At 38.6% G+C, this 18601-nt stretch overlaps 3 protein-coding genes across 16 annotated transcripts; 2 read left to right on the top strand and 1 right to left on the bottom strand.

The window, feature by feature from the left end:
• Positions 1-914: 914 nt before the first annotated feature.
• On the top strand, positions 915-9890 carry LOC121259254 (serine/threonine-protein phosphatase BSL1-like). 2 transcript variants are annotated; one of them, XM_041160761.1, is made up of 21 exons: positions 915-1294; positions 1387-1447; positions 1551-1629; positions 1770-1849; positions 1953-2047; positions 2527-2626; positions 2727-2796; positions 4195-4296; positions 4601-4682; positions 5243-5413; positions 6285-6474; positions 6579-6771; positions 6854-7021; positions 7106-7344; positions 8026-8110; positions 8219-8317; positions 8392-8591; positions 8670-8745; positions 8950-9085; positions 9160-9299; positions 9415-9890. In XM_041160761.1, the coding sequence occupies exons 1-21, from the start codon at positions 1090-1092 to the stop codon at positions 9496-9498; spliced, it is 2655 nt and encodes an 884-aa protein (XP_041016695.1). In that variant the 5' UTR covers positions 915-1089; the 3' UTR covers positions 9499-9890. The 2 variants fall into 2 exon arrangements, with proteins under 2 accessions (XP_041016695.1, XP_041016696.1); XM_041160762.1 differs by lacking the exon at positions 915-1294 and having other exon boundaries at positions 1780-1849.
• Positions 9891-10811: 921 nt separating this feature from the next.
• On the bottom strand, positions 10812-12351 carry LOC121259258 (SOSS complex subunit B homolog). The gene has a single exon (XM_041160778.1). It carries the CDS (start codon positions 11355-11357, stop codon positions 10947-10949), a length of 411 nt encoding a protein of 136 aa, XP_041016712.1. The 5' UTR covers positions 11358-12351; the 3' UTR covers positions 10812-10946.
• Positions 12352-12547: 196 nt separating this feature from the next.
• Positions 12548-18533, top strand: LOC121259255 (pentatricopeptide repeat-containing protein At2g22410, mitochondrial-like). Of its 13 annotated transcripts, none has more exons than XM_041160765.1 (5): positions 12551-12916; positions 13016-13265; positions 13373-15341; positions 16389-16641; positions 18016-18224. In XM_041160765.1, the coding sequence occupies exons 3-5, from the start codon at positions 13442-13444 to the stop codon at positions 18083-18085; spliced, it is 2223 nt and encodes a 740-aa protein (XP_041016699.1). In that variant the 5' UTR covers positions 12551-12916; positions 13016-13265; positions 13373-13441; the 3' UTR covers positions 18086-18224. The 13 variants fall into 13 exon arrangements, with proteins under 13 accessions (XP_041016701.1, XP_041016699.1, XP_041016700.1 ...); XM_041160766.1 differs by having other exon boundaries at positions 12552-12916; positions 18026-18160; XM_041160767.1 differs by lacking the exon at positions 16389-16641 and having other exon boundaries at positions 12548-12916; positions 18016-18168.
• Positions 18534-18601: the final 68 nt, after the last annotated feature.

The following is an 18601-nucleotide window of genomic DNA, read 5'->3' on the forward strand; positions in this document are numbered from 1 at the left end:
AATAGATGCCAGAGAAGATGGATCCATACACAAGGAAACCGCTACATCTGCAGTGCCACTTGGATTTTACTGCGAACTTTCTTTCCTCTACCTCCTACTTCTTCTTGCCTTGTAAAAATTCTAGATATTTAGATTATGCTTTCTATTTTTATCTGTATTTGGGATTATTAAAATCCCACGAGATTAAAACATATATATATTTTTAAAAATAGTATGTTTAGTAAATTTATAAAAAAAAAAAAAAAAGGTTTTAAGCATTCTATTTTTTTTTTTTTAAGATCTAAAATTAAAATTTTGGTTGAAATTGCCTCGAAAGATTAGCAACACACGGAAAGTAATTTAAATATATATTTTGAATAGTGTAGAGTCTAACATGGATTCGACAGGAGTTGTACCTCAATCAACCTCGTCAACCTTTTTGACAAAAAAAGTTCATAGGTAGACTAGTAGTAAAATCCAGAGACGCTTGCCATTTTTTTTAGCTCTTGCCAAAGTAATTACTCAAATAAAGAAATTTCTCAAATATAGAAATTATTTACCTCTTGCCATTTTTTTTTAATTCTTTCATTTTCGTTTAGATATTGAATTAAATTGAATTAAATTGAAATAAATTAAATTTAGATAATAAAATATTATTTTTTAATATTATTATTATTTAAAAATTTAAAAAAATTAAATTATTTATTATATTTTATATTAAAATTTAAAAAAATTATAATAATAAATTAATATGAGTTGATAAACTAATTGTATTATAAAATAAATAATTTAAATTTAAATTTTTTTTAAAAAAAAAAAAAGAAGAAAAAAAAACACCAAAGCTCCGTCAAAGTTTGAACTGAAACCCCCCGAAACCAAAAGTAAAGAAAAAAAAAAAAGCCGAAAGCCAAAACCCAAACCCCTCCGGTCGGAATTAAAAAAATTCAACCGAGCTGGGTCCGGAGCCTAGCCCCGCCCGGGCCCCACTTCCAGCACCCCTCTCCTCCACCATTTCTGGTACCTCTCTCGCTTCTCCTTCTCATTGGTTTTTCTCTCCTTCTCGCTTGGGGGGTGCTGCCTCCGTATAGGAGCGAATCTAGAGACAGATAGATGGATTCGAAGCCATGGCTGTCCCCGGCTCCTACCTATCGTAGCTTAGAGACCTATTGGGATACCGACGACGACGCCCCTGGTCCCCGGTGTAGTCACACGCTCACCGCCGTCGCCGCCACCAAATCCCTAGGCCCCCGCCTCATCCTCTTCGGCGGCGCCACTGCCATCGAAGGCGGCGCATCCTCCTCCGCCCCTGGCATCAGTATGTGATGATAACTCTTTTTTCGTTTGCTCTGTCTGCTTCAAAATTCAAATGGAACTTACTTGTTTCATTGCTTGTTATTAATTTTGTAGGGTTAGCCGGTGTGACCAATTCGGTTCATTCTTACGATGTTCTCACCAGGAAATGGACCAGGTGATTTCTGGTTCCTTATTATTATTTTTGCTTTACGGTTTTGAATTGAGTTAGATTGGATTTGATTCACAGTTTTGCTAAATGGGGTGCATGCATTTTGCAGAATTAGGCCGGCCGGCGAGCCTCCTTCACCTCGGGCTGCGCACGCAGCGACTGCAGTTGGTACTATGGTCGTTTTTCAGGTGATTAAAAAATAACTTTATTTGAAAAACAATAGAATTCTAAGCATATCGTTCTTCGGGCTTTTTTTTTTTTGTAGAGGCTTTTGTTGCTGCAGTTTGATAATATGTTTAATAGTTATTGATTCGTGCTGTATGGCTAGGGTGGGATAGGTCCTGCTGGGCATTCTACAGATGACCTATACGTGCTGGACTTGACGAATGACAAGTTTAAGTGGCACAGGTGAGATTAGTTGGCTGCAGTTAATCGGCATTTTCTTTTTCTGGGTTTCTTGAATTTTGATTACATTCTGATATTGATCATTCTAATTCTCATATGAGCATAGAGTGGTCGTACAAGGACAGGGACCTGGACCTCGCTACGGGCATGTAATGGACTTGGTTGCTCAAAGATACCTTGTCACTGTCAGTGGCAATGACGGTGAGGGAGATTCACTGTCCAGTTATATTTTATCTGTCTGACTTGTTTTTTTAAAAATAAAAAATTGATTGTAGTATGCATTTTTGGAAGAGACGGCATGTCAAAATCCAAAGGAAACTTGATTTCTTATTAGACGCATATTGTGATTTGTTGATTTTTGCTTCTTTAAACTCTGTACCCAATAATTTATATGTACACCATGTGCCTGCGAAAGTATTTTGGGGCACTGATTGGATCTATTCACTGAATGTTATACTTCTAGTACTTATAGTCTGACATAGTTAGGATGATAATATTCTCACAACCTCCCTTCACCTAACCTTTTGCTGTGACTTATTGTTTATTTTTTATTGCTTGAGTTCAAACTTGATCATGACTAGTTTCAGAAAAGAGAATGCTTTTGCTTGTTGATTTGTTGCTGCAGTAAGAATGCATTTTGTCACATATCAAAACCATGTAATATTTTTTTTTGGGGTTAGGAAAAAGAGCTCTGTCTGATGCTTGGGCTTTGGATACTGCCCAGAAACCTTATGCATGGCAGAGGCTGAGCCCGGAAGGTGATAGACCTTCTGCTAGAATGTGAGTGTCTTTAGTTTGTTGGGAATCACAAAATTATTTACTTGTGTATTCGTTCAACTGTCCATGTGTAGAATAGTTATGATTCAACATTCTTTTGTAGGTATGCTACAGCTAGTGCCCGTTCAGATGGCATGTTTTTGTTGTGTGGTGGAAGAGACTCTACTGGCACGGTAATGATATACTTATGTATGAAGCATTCAATTTATAACAAATAGTCTCTGCATGTTTGCCAATTTGGTTTACTGGGCTCCTATGTTTTTGCTTGGTTTTTGGGCATCTAGCTCAATTTTAATTTTGAATTGGTGTGTTATTGTGATTTGCTTAGAATTTTTAAGGCACATGAAAGATGTGAGGAATTAGACGATTAAACCAAGGATGACTTTAATGTGCCAATTTGTGTCTGCTAATTTGTAGCATCTGCATGGAGAGCGTGTCCCTTGAAACTCAATTTGCTTTGGATAGCATATACCCTGCAAGTTGAACAAACTTAACTATTGAAAACTACAAACTCCAGTTTAAATAAAAGTAGGTATCGAAGAAGAAATGTCTAATTTCATCCAGTGAGCATTCCTTATCTTCAAAGTTCCGATCCTTCCTTTCCCTCCAAATGCACCATAGTAGGCATATGGAAACCATCTTCCATACTGCTGCAATTTGCAGCATACCATGTAAACCTTTCCAGCTGGCGAGGAGATTGACCACTTACCTAGGCATCACTCATTCTAGTACCAGTATTGAAAATATCATCCCATAGCACCTAGGCATCACCCATGCTAATCCCAAATCATAAGGTATTCATCAAAAAGAAAAAAACCAAAATCATATGGGAAACATGAAGCTATATTTTTTTTATAAGGAATAAATGTTTATTAAAAAGCGCAAAAGGTGAAACCCAACATAAAGCTAGAACTGATTTGGCATGGATAAGAACTTGGGGAGTATTCATGTGAAGCTCTGATAAACTGAGGGAACTCATGATGACCTTAAATAAGAGAGAAAATGAGAACCTAGTCCGAGTTGATTAAATAATTCTAGTGAAATTTCAAGGAAAAAGTTAAATGATATATTTTGATAAGTAAAAGGTTTAAGAAATATCAGGAAAGAAAGGAAAAGTATCACAAATATCACACAAAATATTATTATTTTGAGTTTACATAAAGCAACATTATTTTTTTTAATATTTTTTTTTACAAAAAAAATTACACATAAGAATGCAAAACATGGTGAATTTTGTTGCTTATTAAAATGAACATGGTGAATTTTGTTTGTTGAGCTTTCCCTCGGAATGATCTGGAAGTTCCCCAGTAGTGCTCCAACTGTTTCAAAACAAATTTCCCCAATATCTTCAAAATTATTTCCTGTGCTTACCCATTGTACAAAACCTGTTGCCCTAAGTTGTATGGAAGTTGCATCTTAATTCCATGTAACTAGTGAGTCCAATCTTACTTACTTGCCCCTTTATGTAACTTTCTGAAGTTTGTGTAACTAGTGAGGTGCATTTGGTTCTATGTAATAAATGAATCTTTAAGCATTTTAGATCTAACTCTCCAATGTGTATGCTTCCACAGCCACTCGCAGATGCTTATGGGCTGCTCATGCATAGGAATGGTCAGTGGGAATGGACTCTTGCACCAGGTGTATCTCCTTCACCAAGGTATCAACATGCTGCGGTAAGTAATGACATATACAGTAGGAGTTATTATTGTCAATTTGTTAGTTATTATGTATGCATATATCTTCATCCATTGTGTGCTTAGGCATAAATCTAAAGTATTGTTAGTTTTATGTATTTTTTAATATATTCTTTGTAGTGATTTAGTTAGACACAGTTTTTAATGGGCCTGCACAGTTCATTGAAACAAGTTGGTTGGTTTAGATGATAGGTTTTTTACACTGTGCTGTCTCTTGAGTGAACAAACTCTCAAATCCCGAGCATTATTTCTTATCACTGAACATAAGATTTCTGGCTATCAGGTTTTTGTTGGTGCACGATTGCATGTTACAGGAGGTGCTCTCAGAGGAGGACGTGGAGTGGAAGGTGAAGCAACTGTTGCAGGTAATCTCTTGGCTTTTAAATTCATCTGAGATATACATATATATTATGTGTTATTGTGTGCAGAAGAGGAGGGCCACACTTCTTATTTTCATCATAATAAAGGGGCACAGCTCATATCATTAATACAATCGTTTACTTATAAAAAAAAATAAATAAAGGGGCACAGCTCATGCAGAGGATCAATCCTTAATGAGATTGAGTGCTGTTGCCCTTGATTTCCTGAACGGGGGGGTACACTTGGCCCCCCTGAAACATCATGTTTTCATATCCTATCATCTGAGAAATCAGGTGATATGACTGTTTTATTCTGCTTGAAGCCAAGCAGAAAGGCGATTCTTGCTGCAGATCATATTTCTGACCTTTTCTTCAGTCTTTGTTGAGCAGTCAGTTGCTTCATTCCATTGAATGGATTGAATATCCTTAATCTCCCCTGCCCGCCCTTTTTTCCTTTCACGCTTGCAGGATAATCCATTTCTTTTCTTGTATTGTTTATTATGATTGATATATAGATATGGGGGTATTCTTCCTGCAGAAAATCTTATACATCTTTTATTTGGTAGTATTGGACACCGCTGCTGGAATTTGGTTAGATAGAAGTGGGCTGGTCACCTCTTCACGCACAAGCAAGGGACAAACTGAATATGATCCTTTTTTGGAGCTTATGCGTCGTTGTCGCCATGCAGCTGCATCTGTTGGTGTTCGAATATACATCTATGGTGGTCTCAAGGGAGGTAAAACTCTAAATGCAGTCTTGAAAACATATTGAATGTCACTATAGAAGTGAAAATGTCCCTATTTTATATTTTGAAGAACAGATGTACTGAAAAATGTTTTAGGAAGGATGCAACAGTTGCAACTGATAGAGTGGACTACCAGTTATTCTTGGGTTTGAAGTTTAGGTTTCCTCTATTGCAAGATTCCGGGCTAAAACTTTAGATCCTTTTTTAATAAAAAATGATTTTTTTAATAAATTCTATGAAACCCTAGAGAACGTAAAAGCTCCAGTCCAAAATTATGAAGTTGTGCAATTACTTGTCAAAAGAAGAAGAAAGGGAAATCTGAAGCTTTGACTTAAGTGTCAAAATTTGTGCGTGCCAACTGCCAAGGTTGCTATACCCCACTGAGAAACTAGAGAGGAAACTGTCATCCGCATCACCTGAAATCATTTTACTGTGAGTCACGACCATAACAAAAGTAATGGAGATAATGGATCACCCTGTCACAAACCACGAGAACTGTTGAAGAAGTCCAATGGTGTACCATTCACCAATATAAAAGAGCAGACTGAAAAATAGTGAAATACAATGCTATCCAAGAACACCATTTCCCCCCAAAATCACTACACTGAGGCATGAGCTTAAGTTCACGCAAGAAGTAGAGTGCATATTCCAACTCTTCCTTGGATGACATGGTTAAAGAAATGAATCATTAATGGGATGTTATCTCCAGCTAGGTTGACAACATAATTTCACATTTATTGATGTTCTTGCTTCTTTCATTATGTTTACTGGTCTTGCTATGTGTTCTCTTGTTTTTTTTTTTCTACAGCTATTGTTGCAAGTCTTGTGACAAAAATATAGTCAAATATGTTACTCTGTGCAGATGTGCTGTTGGATGATTTTCTGGTTGCAGAAAATTCACCTTATCAGCCTGACATTAATTCTCCTGCAATAACATCTGAGAGAGCTCCACCAGTAACAAGTACCAAAGTGAATCAATCTAGTATGATTCCTTTTGAGACAACACCAACTTTGGATGGTGGAGCAGAGATTCTTTCATTGGGTGGCATGAGGTATCACTCACTGTCTCCTTCCCTCCCTCTCTCTCTCTCTCTCTCTCTCTCTCAAATGCTCTCTTCATACTTATAAGAACTTTCATGATGCACATCCTAAGCAGCATGGACAAAAATTCTATGGAGAAACTGAGGGAGGCTTCTGCTGCTGAAGCAGAAGCAGCTAGTGCTGTCTGGCAAGCTGTGCAGGCTGCATCTGCTGAAGAGACATCTGTCTCGGATGACAACTCTCAAGCAACAGAAACAATTTCAGATGGTAGTGATACTGAGGCAGATGTTCGTCTTCATCCAAGAGCTGTATGGCCTTCGCATCATTGTCGTATATCCAGATTTTTATTCCTTCTTCAAGCTGCAAAATCATACTCTTCTATGGTTGCAGGTTGTAGTTGCTAAAGAGGCTGTCGGTAACCTGGGTGGGATGGTAAGACAGTTATCTTTGGATCAGTTTGAGAATGAGAGCAGACGAATGATTCCATTGAACAATGACCTTTCATACCCTACTAAAAAGTTCGCCAGACAGAAGTCTCCTCAGGGCTTACATAAGAAGGTAAGCATTATTTAAATTTGATGTTCTTCGTTATTTCTTTTGGATTAGGTTTATGTACTCAGTTGTTAGTTGTACCCTTGCCAGATTATTTACACATTGCTCAGGCCTCGGAACTGGAAAGCTCCTCCAAATAGGAGGTTCTTTCTGGATTCTTATGAAGTGGGTGAGCTCTGTTATGCTGCTGAACAGATCTTTATGCATGAGCCAACAGTTCTTCAGCTGAAAGCGCCTGTTAAGGTATTTGGTGATCTTCATGGACAATTTGGCGATTTAATGCGGCTATTTGATGAATATGGATTTCCTTCCACTGCAGGAGACATAACGTAAGTTTGACATTTCAGTATGATATTTAGTTTAGCTGGTTTTTGGTAGTAAATCTGATTTCAAATAAGATATTATCAGCTTTAGCTTTAGATTTTATGTATTGTTAGTTATGTCATGACTATGAGTCTCGGGTCCTTACTGTAGAACTCCAAATTCTATGTTGTGGTTCTATTATAACTTAGGAGAATGTTAAATCTTATGGGATTTGCAGTGAAAGCTATGTCCTAACGTCCTGTAAAATGAACCAATTGCACACATTTGTAGAAGCACAAATTGTTGCCTTGTTTTAAGAGTACACACCCAACATTGGAAAAAGGTTGCAGAATCTTGCCTGCAGTTGACGCTGTTCAGGGTCAGGGTTGCAACTAACTACGTATATTAATTGGAAGCTATCTTTTCCTAAAAGTTGGGATCTATGTGCTAGACCTTCCCTTAATGGATTAAACCGAGTGGATTAGTAGAAGCTTGTACTTTGTATGAAAAAAAGTATATGTTTCCCTTAGCCTGTTTGGATGTTCTCTGTGATAATGTTGCCTGTGCAGGACATGTTCTTCTAGTTAATGATCAAGGGAAACTTGATAGAAGGCATCTTGTGGTGGTTTATTTAAATCTCTATCTTAATTAAGAATCTTAAAAAACACATTGGAGTTGTTTGATGAGCCTATATATTTATGTTTCAGGTATATAGACTACTTGTTTTTGGGAGACTATGTTGATCGAGGACAGCATAGCTTGGAGACCATAACTTTGCTCCTAGCTCTTAAGGCATACATCTGTTATAGTATTCTAACTTTGGGATGTAGCTCGATTGTGTCATATTGTATCATATTTACATATATTTGACACCCTATTGCCTTGTTTATAATTTTGCAGATAGAGTATCCTGAGAATGTCCACTTAATACGTGGAAACCATGAGGCAGCTGACATAAATGCTCTCTTTGGTTTTCGCCTTGAATGCATTGAGAGAATGGTATGGATGACTTTGCATATTATAATAGATTCTGCAATTATGTGAATGCGCCCCTATAACATGTCAACTTGTAGGGAGAGAATGATGGAATATGGGCATGGACACGATTTAATCAGCTATTCAACTGTCTTCCACTTGCTGCACTTATTGAGAAGAAAATTATCTGTATGCATGGTGGCATTGGGAGGTCTATACATTCAGTAGAACAGATAGAGAAGCTTGAAAGACCTATAACAATGGATGCTGGATCTATAATCTTGATGGATCTCCTATGGTAGGATCTCGCCCAATTCATCTCTCTATTTACTATTTCTGGTTTTATTTACCAGTTCTAATAGATCTAATCTTACAGGTCTGATCCTACAGAAAATGATAGTGTGGAGGGTTTAAGACCAAATGCTAGAGGGCCTGGTCTTGTCACTTTTGGGGTACGTGTTATTGTTTAGTTGGAAAGTGTTGGATTGAATCTTGAAGGTATTTTGTCATATTTTTAAAGTACAGAGCCCCCCCCACCCCACCCAACCCCACCCCCCAAGGCCAAATAATTCTTTTGGCTATGAGCCACTCACAGGGATACTGTTTTGAAATAATGTGCTAGCATGACTCAGCTATTTAAGTCTTGCTGCTTGCAGCCTGATCGTGTCACAGATTTCTGTAAGAAGAACAAATTACAGCTCATTATAAGGGCCCATGAATGTGTCATGGATGGTTTTGAACGGTTTGCTCAGGGACAGTTGATAACCCTTTTTTCTGCAACGAACTATTGTGGTACGTAAAATTGCTTTGGGATTTCTCCTCTTCGAGTGCAAGTATACGTGGTCTCATGCTTCATATATATGTAGGGACGGCAAACAATGCTGGAGCTATATTGGTAGTTGGCAGGGGGTTGGTTGTGGTTCCAAAATTAATCCATCCCTTACCACCACCACTTCAGTCTCCAGAGACATCTCCTGAACATGTCATTGAGGACACGTGGATGCAGGTTGGTTTTTGCACTTACAAATGTTTGAATTGTGCCTTTGTATATAAGGCAATCTGAAAAATAATGAATTATTTTGACCGGCTTGTGTGATACTCTGTGTTCTGGTGCTCTGCAGGAGCTTAACATTCAAAGACCACCAACTCCTACTCGTGGTCGACCACAGCCTGACCTTGACCGGAGCTCACTTGCATATATATAATGTTACCTGACAAAGTTGTGTAATTTACAACATGTCAGAGTGCCAATTATGCACGTCTCTGACAGGTTTGACCCACACAGGATCAGATAAGTTTTCCAACCATGGCGGATATGCTATGTTCCTATTGTATTTTGAAAATATGAGTTGCAGAAGATAAATCATTGTCTATTGTTCACATAGCTCGAGAATGGTAGAAGCTGTAGCAGTTAGCCAATTGTCTATTGAAAATATGCTGTCTATTGCTCATAGTCTCCAGGTTTGTCATATATGTACAATTTAGAATGTGAAGAGGCTGCAGCCACCATACAGAGAACTTATAGGGAGAGTTTGTTTAGCAACCGTGTATTGTAATATAAACTATAATATACAAGTAATTCCTTTATAGCGTGTAATTGCTTTTGATGATGCAATTTTCAGAAAAAAAAGTTTGGACTGGCGAGTATGTATGGTCGGTCTCCACTAACACAACAGTTTTTTAAGGTTGTCAAATTTTGGTTTGGGAGTTAACTAAAGAAGGCTTTTGTAGTTGATCAAAGATGTGTTCTTTTATAGTCGCTATTGCTCACAATTTTATGTTACCTGCAGCGCAGTCGTGAGTCCAAGTCCAACCATTTATAGGTTTGTCATACATGGGATACTCATTCTTATTGCAGACCAGCATTGATGATGGGATAGACGTATTTGCTCATTGAATGATTTCTTTTTATTTTTTATTTTTAAAAACGGACCATTTAAGAGCAAAACCTTCTTTCTTGGAGCAACTCAGCCCAAGCCCTGCAGTAAATTACATTACAGTTTTACAGAATATGTAGTGTTTGGTCTGTTCTGTGCTAAGATAAGAGCTCGAATTCAAAACCATCCTTACACAATTAAAAAACCTAAACGTGGAAGTTTGTAAATCATTGTCTAATTTATTTCTTTTTATCACTCTCTATTTATTTTTGTCTTTTACGATCAAGTTTTATCACTCTGTAGAAGAGCCCTTATTGCATCATGGCATCCATGCTAAAACGATACCTTCTCAAACTATCGAAAAATTGCAATAATACCCAATAATCAAAATTCTGCTGAAGTGTTTTTTTTTTTTTCGGAAGTGGTAATTTTATGATGCAATATCTCAAAAATAGTAATTTGGACACCATTGCAGAAGAGGTGACAATTTAGGAACGAAAAGGTAGTGCTGCCTAGAGTGATCATGGTCGGATCAGAGGCATTTCTTCATTTGCATGAAATGGTATTTCGGACACAAACTCCCCAAATCAGATAGATAAAGAATGGTTCACCAACCTTGAAACAAATTCCGAGATGGCCCATTGCAAGTAAAATCCCTTTGTTGATTAAAGATGATTTGAAGAGAGTAAGAAATACATGAAACTACAATCTCATCAATGTTGATAATTCTGAAATGCAGTGAGAAGGGCCATTACGTGAAACAAAAGGTGCAAAAGTTAAGGTAATGGCGGGAAAATGCGTGAATGGGGTGAAATAACAGCCTTCTGCACGAACTTGGACTTGCTTGGATCATGAACCCATTCAATCTCGCTCATGTTGGGTGTCTCAACATATGCCATGGTGAATTCTCCCACCTTCTCTACCTTCCCTCTCTTGCCTGCCCTCAACACCCAACTTCTCCGGTTGCAAGAGAATATTCCATTTGTTAGACGGATAATATCACCAGGCTCAAAGGCATCACACTCATCCCCCCAGAGCTGGAAGTGAACTGCGGCTGTCTCATCAGCCACAAGTGCCAAGCATGTCTTACTTTGGCCCTCTGATGCTGTCTTGCCTTTGTTCAGAACTATGAACTGTGTATTTATGTTGTTCTCAGCTGCAGGCACAATGTCTTTAAGAGAGTACATAGCTTGCTTTCTAACTGCAAAAATCTAAACAAAATGAAATTATTTCATGTCCAACCCTTTCTTGAGAAGAAATGATAAATTAATGTTCATCATGCAGATGAGTGATGGTAGCCTATATGGGACCAGGATGTTCTAAACAAAACATAATTGGTTGGGAAACTGACTTTGAATGAAGCAAATATTTTAATCATTTCTACAGCATATGGGCAGTGGGAATGGCACACGTACTTGGTGGTAATTATAGTGTCAATGAAAGCAAGAAAATTCAGCATGAGCGATCACAACAGAGCAAACAACACCAATGAAACATTAAAATCTGCATGGTTTACCCAACTAGGGCTTATGTCCATGTGTGAAAACAAATCAATGAATACCAATACATACAACTCAGTTCCTATTATTTGGCAAAAAATAGATAGATAAACTAACACTTCAAACCAAAAAAATCCCCCCAGCACAGAAAGTGAAACTAAGAAACTTCTAATTGGCAAGTTACACACGCACACACCAAATGTCTAACCCAAAATCTGACCCCATTCATCTCATTCTTATAAAGCGACAGATACCAATATTGCCTGAGCCGGTTGGCAAGACTAGAGATCATGCAGTAAATCTTTTCTAAAACTCACTAAAGATTGATACAGAGTTACAAACTTCACTAGAACACCTATTTAGCTCCAGCTAACATAGTAATATCAGAAGCCACATGTGAGTACAATGATTTTGAGGACCTTCTCTGCATCAATGAAGGGAAATTTTATAGTGAATATAGTAGCAAAGCAGGCATCCTGATTCCAAGCATAAAGGTACTAATCCATTGGAATCATATCTTCGAACATCTAGCATGCACGCCAGTCAAAGCATTGCAATTTAAATAACACCAAACTCTCAATTTTAGTTCGAAAGGATGGCGATTCTATTAATGCAGGGGCACATAACGAAAAAAATCAGTCATAAAAAATATTGCAGAGTATCACAGACTTCTTGTAACATCCAGACCCAAAAAGTGTGATTTTATAATAATAATTATTACTACTATTTTATTATATTATTAGATATGTATTGACGTAGTAATTTGTTTTGAATAGGGAAAAAAAAAAAAATTGTTTTGAATAGGATTTCTCTACTGTTAAACTATACAGCTATTTTATTTTCTGTTTGGTCTCTTAGATTGGAATAGGTTGCATATGATCCACGATACCCCTTCTCCTTGCCCATAAAACCCACCCGAGACCTCCAGAAATAAACACAAGAAAACTTTATACACATAGCCACCGTAGCAGCTTCCGCAAACCAAGAAAACCACTCTGACATCCAACCGAGACACTTACCTCGCCGGAATCCACCACAGACGCCGCCGACGGCAAGCTCTCCTCCCACCTAGACGTACGCCGTCGCCGTTCAAGCCTTTCCCGTCGTTTTTCCTTCTGCCGTTAGTGACCAAAGTCGCTGGGTGTTGTGGCTAGCCACCGTCGACCACTCTAGAAGACGTCAGACCACCTCTACAAGGCCACAGAGATCGCCAACCTGCCCAACCCCGTCGAGCCCACTCCTTTCCGGTAAGCCACTGCCGTCCGCCACCCTCCGCTCCCTCTATTTATGTCGATTTTGATAGTTCCTCTCTAAACTCTCCCTCTCTCGGTGTCGCACCAACATAGGTACCCCCAGCTGCGCCGCCAGTCCCTCCCAGCCACCCAGAGCCGCCGCCGCGCATCAGCTCATTGTCTCGGTGAGTCCACTGTTATCACACGGCAAATTCCTTCAGTTGTGTTCGGTGAATACTGTGTCTTGCGAAGTTTCCATGGTCGGGGATCGGAGGAGTAAAGAGGATGGCTTTGTGTAATTTTACAAATGCTGCTGCCGAGGTTCTAAATGGCTCAACTGTTGGTTCAGATATGGTCAAAGTATGTCAACAAAAAGATTTTTTTTTTCTTTTAAATAAAAATAAAAGCAATGGGATTTTTGCCCAAGCCCTTGAACAATTTATACAAGAACAATTTATATATGCCACGTATTTGCTAGTACAACGCCCTGCACCCGCACCTTCGTGATGCATTTCAACGCCCGCTCCATTCCAAACTCACATGAAACCCCTTTTCCCTTGTACTCAGAACTCAACCTCACTGCTATTTCTCTCTGCTTTCACTCTCAGGCCCCAAGTAGTACTCCACTTTCTCAGGCCATTCTCTTCAACCTCCACCAGGAGACCCAAATGGAACTCAACCACTAATGTTATCATCACCAACCCTACTCTGCTAATCATGGAGTCATGCACGACCATGCTCCAACTGAAGCAAATTCAAGCCCGCATGACCGTCAATGGCCTCATTACTCACACATTCCCTGTGAGCCGGGTTGTAGCCTTTTGTGCTCTTGCTGACATCGGTGACGTTGATTATGCCCATGAGTTGTTTTCTCAAATCGAAAATCCCAATACTTACATATGGAATACGATGATCAGAGGCTACGGTAAAGCTAAAATTCCCACTGTGGGTTTTTGGTTTTTTCGTCGTATGGTAAGAGAACGCGTCGAAATGGACCGCCGGAGCTTTGTTTTTGCGCTCAAGGTGTGCGAGCAGTTTTGTGCAATTTCAGGGGGGGAATCAGTTCACTGCAGGATTTGTAAGATGGGTTTTAGTTCGGATTTGATAGTACAAAATGGATTGGTTCATTTCTATGCTGAGCGCGGGTGTTTGGATTTTGCGCGCAAAATGTTCGATGAAACTCTGGTGAAGGATGTTGTTTCTTGGACCTCGATAATTGATGGACATGTGGTGCATAATTGCTCGGATGAGGCTTTGGAATTGTTCAATCTGATGCTGCTGAGTGATGTTGAGCCAAATGAGGTTACCATGATTCCGGTACTTTCGGCGTGCTCACTGAAAGGGGAATTAAGTATGGGGAAAAGTATCCATGAATACATACAAAAGAAAAAAATTTCTTGGAGCCCGAACTTGCAAAACGCCATGTTGGATATGTATGTAAAATGTGGTAGTTTGGTCACTGCTAGGGAGATTTTTGACAACATGAAGAATAAGGATGTGTTTTCATGGACTAGTATGGTTAATGGGTATGCAAAGTTCGGGAAATTGGAGCTGGCAAGGAAGCTTTTTGATGACATGCCCGTGAGAAACGTGATTTCTTGGAATGCAATGGTTGCTGGTTATTCTCAAAATAATCAACCAAAGGAAGCTTTGAAATTATTTCTTGACATGGTAGAGGCAGGATTGGCGGCAACAGAGAACACTTTGGTCTGTGTGCTTTCTGCTTGTGGTCAACTGGGTTCATTGGATTTGGGTCAATGGATTCACCACTATTATATCCATCAAAAGCGGATTCAATTTAGTTTGATTCTGGAAAATGCTTTTGTTGACATGTATGCAAAATGTGGGAGTCTTCATGCGGCTGCAACTATCTTCAATGAAATGGTGGAGAGAGATTTGGTTTCCTGGAATTCCATGGTTGCCGGATATGCTTCTCACGGACATGCTAAAAAAGCCCTCGTCCTGTTCGAGCAGATGACCCAATTGGGATTTAGGCCAGACGACATCACATTTGTGGGTGTGTTGTCAGCTTGCAGTCATGGGGGTTTAGTTTCAGAAGGTCAAAACTATTTCAAAAGCATGAAAAGAAATTTTGGGATAGAACCAAAAGTTGAACATTACGCTTGCATGATTGATTTGTATGGTCGAATTGGGCTACTAGAAGAAGCTTATAAATTTATAGCAAAAATGCCAATGGGAGCAAGTGTAGCAGCATGGGGTGCTCTTCTTAATGCTTGTAGAATGCACGGGAATGTTGAGCTGGCTAAGGTTTCTGCCTATAAGCTGTTAGAGTTGGATCCTGAAGACAGTGGCATTTATTCATTACTGGCAAATATTTTGGCTCATGAGAGAAGATGGGGTGATGTAAGGATGGTGAGATGTATGATGAGAGAGAAGGGTGTCAAGAAGACTCCTGGACGTAGCTTGATTGAGATAGAGGGTGAGTTTCATGACTTTTTGGTTGCTGATGAATCACACCCTCAATCTGAAGAGATGTATAGAGTATTAAACCAAATATTTTTGCTTTGCAAACTGGAAGACTGCATGCCCAATGACGAAAAGCTCATAAACTTTCATATGGATTATGCTGAGTTATAGATTTGAGAAGAATTTTAGAAACAAGATTCAGAAAAGATTTTAGAAGAATCTGTTGGCAAAAAAGCACATCACATGGACCACGGTCTTCGGGCCTTAAACAACTGGTGGTAGGTGATTGGTTTCAAGTGTAAAAGTTGACATTCAAGTTGAACAAAGCCTATCAATAATGCTAACCTCAGCCATATTTATTAATTTGGCGTATTTAACTGATATTGTATGTCCAAAAGCCACCTAAAAATGTATCATATCAGTGTTTACTAGTAGTATAGTGTGTTGTTAAGGTATTTATTAATTATTTTAAAAAAAAGGTACTTGCAGCTTTGTTTTCATGCCAACTGAAAGTTCTGCAATTTTGTTTCATGAGAGTTTACTGTGTTTTCTTTTCAATTTTATGAGGAACTTTAGTTACTTGTTAAGATTTATCATATCAAAGTCGTTCTTTTCCATTGACATTGTCATTCGATACCTTTTAGGTTGTGTTCTTCTATGATCTCAGAATGTACAACATAATAATAGGTGGTATATTTTTACTATGAGTAATACTACATGCATTTACAATTTTACGTACGGAGTAAAAGACCTATTTTATCAATTTTTTTTTAATTAAAATTTTGAATTTCAAATTTCATAATTTTCAACATATCAATAACTGACATGTTAGCACATATTATTATATGAGTAAAAATTGTAAGTATAAAGGAAAATACTATTTGTACTTGCATAACAATATGTGCTGACGTGTTGGTTATTGATATGCAAGTTCTTCTACGGATCAGCCACTGTTTATGGCTGATCCGTAGCACACCTTACCTGTCTTTTTTTTTTTTTGGTCTAAATGCTCATTTTACAAATACCCAATGCATTTCGAATTTGCATTGGGAGCCTGCAGTGCGTTTTACATTGGGAGCTCCATTTGAGATTTTGAAATCAGAAACCTCCCTCCCTCGCCCAGCGCCCACCTTTCTCCCTTTCGCCCCTCGCCCCTCTGCCCAGCGACTGGAGTTCTCCCTTTCACCCCTCCTCTCTTCTCTTCGTCTCTCCCTAATGGTGCTCCCGGTGATCTCTAATAAAGTCTTCTTCCTCTTCATGAAAGGTAAATCATTGCAGATCTTTGTTTGGTGCCCCTCTGCCCAGAGAAGCAGGTAACTTTGCTGTTCCAAATTTCTTCATTCAACTGTGTTACTGTGGTGCTTTGTTCGGTTTAATCTATCATACAACGAAAGATTTATGTTTTATTGTACTTCGGGCTGTCTCGTATAGAGAAAATCGGGATAACTGCGTACTAGTTAGCGATATTGGTGCCCCTTTGTCGGTTTCTCTATATCCCTCCGTTTCTCAATCTCAGTATTCTAAACAAATTTTACAATTTTATGATGTAGATTGTAAACATAAATTTAAAAAATGTTAACTTTTAAGTATTCCGGTTGGTTTCTCTTTTACTGCTCTGGGTTACTTGAATTTGAGGTTAACTTTCCATATGTGGCTACTTGATGCTCGAAAAGCCGCTTGAGATTGTCAATAGGTGAAGCTACTGGGGCTTTGTTTTTGTATTTTTGGTGGGGGTCGTTGTAATTGGATTACCATATTGCAAATCCCTCTGTTGAATATGAAGTTTTCTTGTAGAGAAATGTAGATTCCTACTCTTAGCAAAGGAGCATTGTGTTATTTTGTTCTATCCTGACAATGCATTGCCACCTGGGTCCATATGTCCTATCAAATTCCTGCTAGATGACATTCCCAATCAATAATCCAGAAGACTAGTCATTCCAATGTTTCACTTTTGCATAGATGCATGGAAGAAGTAAACTTTAGTGCTCTTCATGCTCATGTTTTTGCAAGTTTCATCAAGTTTTTAATGATTTCGTGAAGCTCAGATTTACTACATGATCTCTAGTCTTGCCAACCGGCTCAGGCAATATTGGTATCTCTCGCTTTATAAGAATGAGATGAATGGGGTCAGATTTTGGGTTAGACATTTGGTGTGTGCGTGTGTAACTTGCCAATTAGAAGTTTCTTAGTTTCACTTTCTGTGCTGTGGGGATTTTTTTGGTTTATAGTGTTAGTTTATCTATCTATTTTTTTCCAAATAATAGGAACTGAGTTGTATGTATTGGCATTCATTGATTTGTTTCCAAATAATAGGAACTGAGTTGTATGTATTGGCATTCATTGATTTGTTTCCACACATGGACATAAACCCAAGTTGGGTAAACCATGCAGATTTTTATGTTTCATTGGTGTTGTTTTCTCTGTTGTGATCTCTCATGCTGAATTTTCTTGCTTTCATTGACACTATCTATAATTACCACCAAGTACGTGTGCCATTTCCCCTGCCCATATGCTGTAGAAATGATTAAAATGTTTGCTTCATTCAAAGTCAGTTTCCCAACCAATTATGTTTTGTTTAGAACATCCTGGTCCCATATAGGCTACCATCACTCATCTGCATGATGGACATTAATTTATCATTTTTTCTCAAGAAAGGGTTGGACATGAAATAATTTGATTCTGTTTAGATTTTTGCAGTTAGAAAGCAAGCTATGTACTCTCTTAAAGACATTGTGCCTGCAGCTGAGAACAACATAAATACACAAGTCATAGTTTTGAACATAGGCAAGACAGCATCAGAGGGCCAAAACAAGACATGCTTGGCACTTGTGGCTGATGAGACAGCCGCAGTTCACTTCCAGCTCTGGGGGAATGAGTGTGATGCCTTTGAGCCTGGTGATATTATCCAACTAACAAATGGAATATTCTCTTGCAACCGGAGAAGTTGGGTGCTGAGGGCAGGCAAGAGAGGGAAGGTAGAGAAGGTGGGAGAATTCACCATGGCATATGTTGAGACACCCAACATGAGCGAGATTGAATGGGTTCATGATCCAAGCAAGTCCAAGTTCGTGCAGAAGGCTGTTATTTCACCCCATTCACGCATTTTCCCGCCATTACCTTAACTTTTGCACCTTTTGTTTCATGTAATGTTCCTTCTCACTGCATTTCAGAATTACCAACATTGATGAGATTGTAGTTTCATGTATTTCTTACTCTCTTCAAATCATCTTTAATCAACAGAGGGATTTTACTTGCAATGGGCTATCTCGGAAT

Source organism: Juglans microcarpa x Juglans regia, chromosome 4D, assembly GCF_004785595.1.
Source record: "Juglans microcarpa x Juglans regia isolate MS1-56 chromosome 4D, Jm3101_v1.0, whole genome shotgun sequence".
Classification (NCBI taxonomy): Eukaryota; Viridiplantae; Streptophyta; class Magnoliopsida; order Fagales; family Juglandaceae; genus Juglans; species Juglans microcarpa x Juglans regia.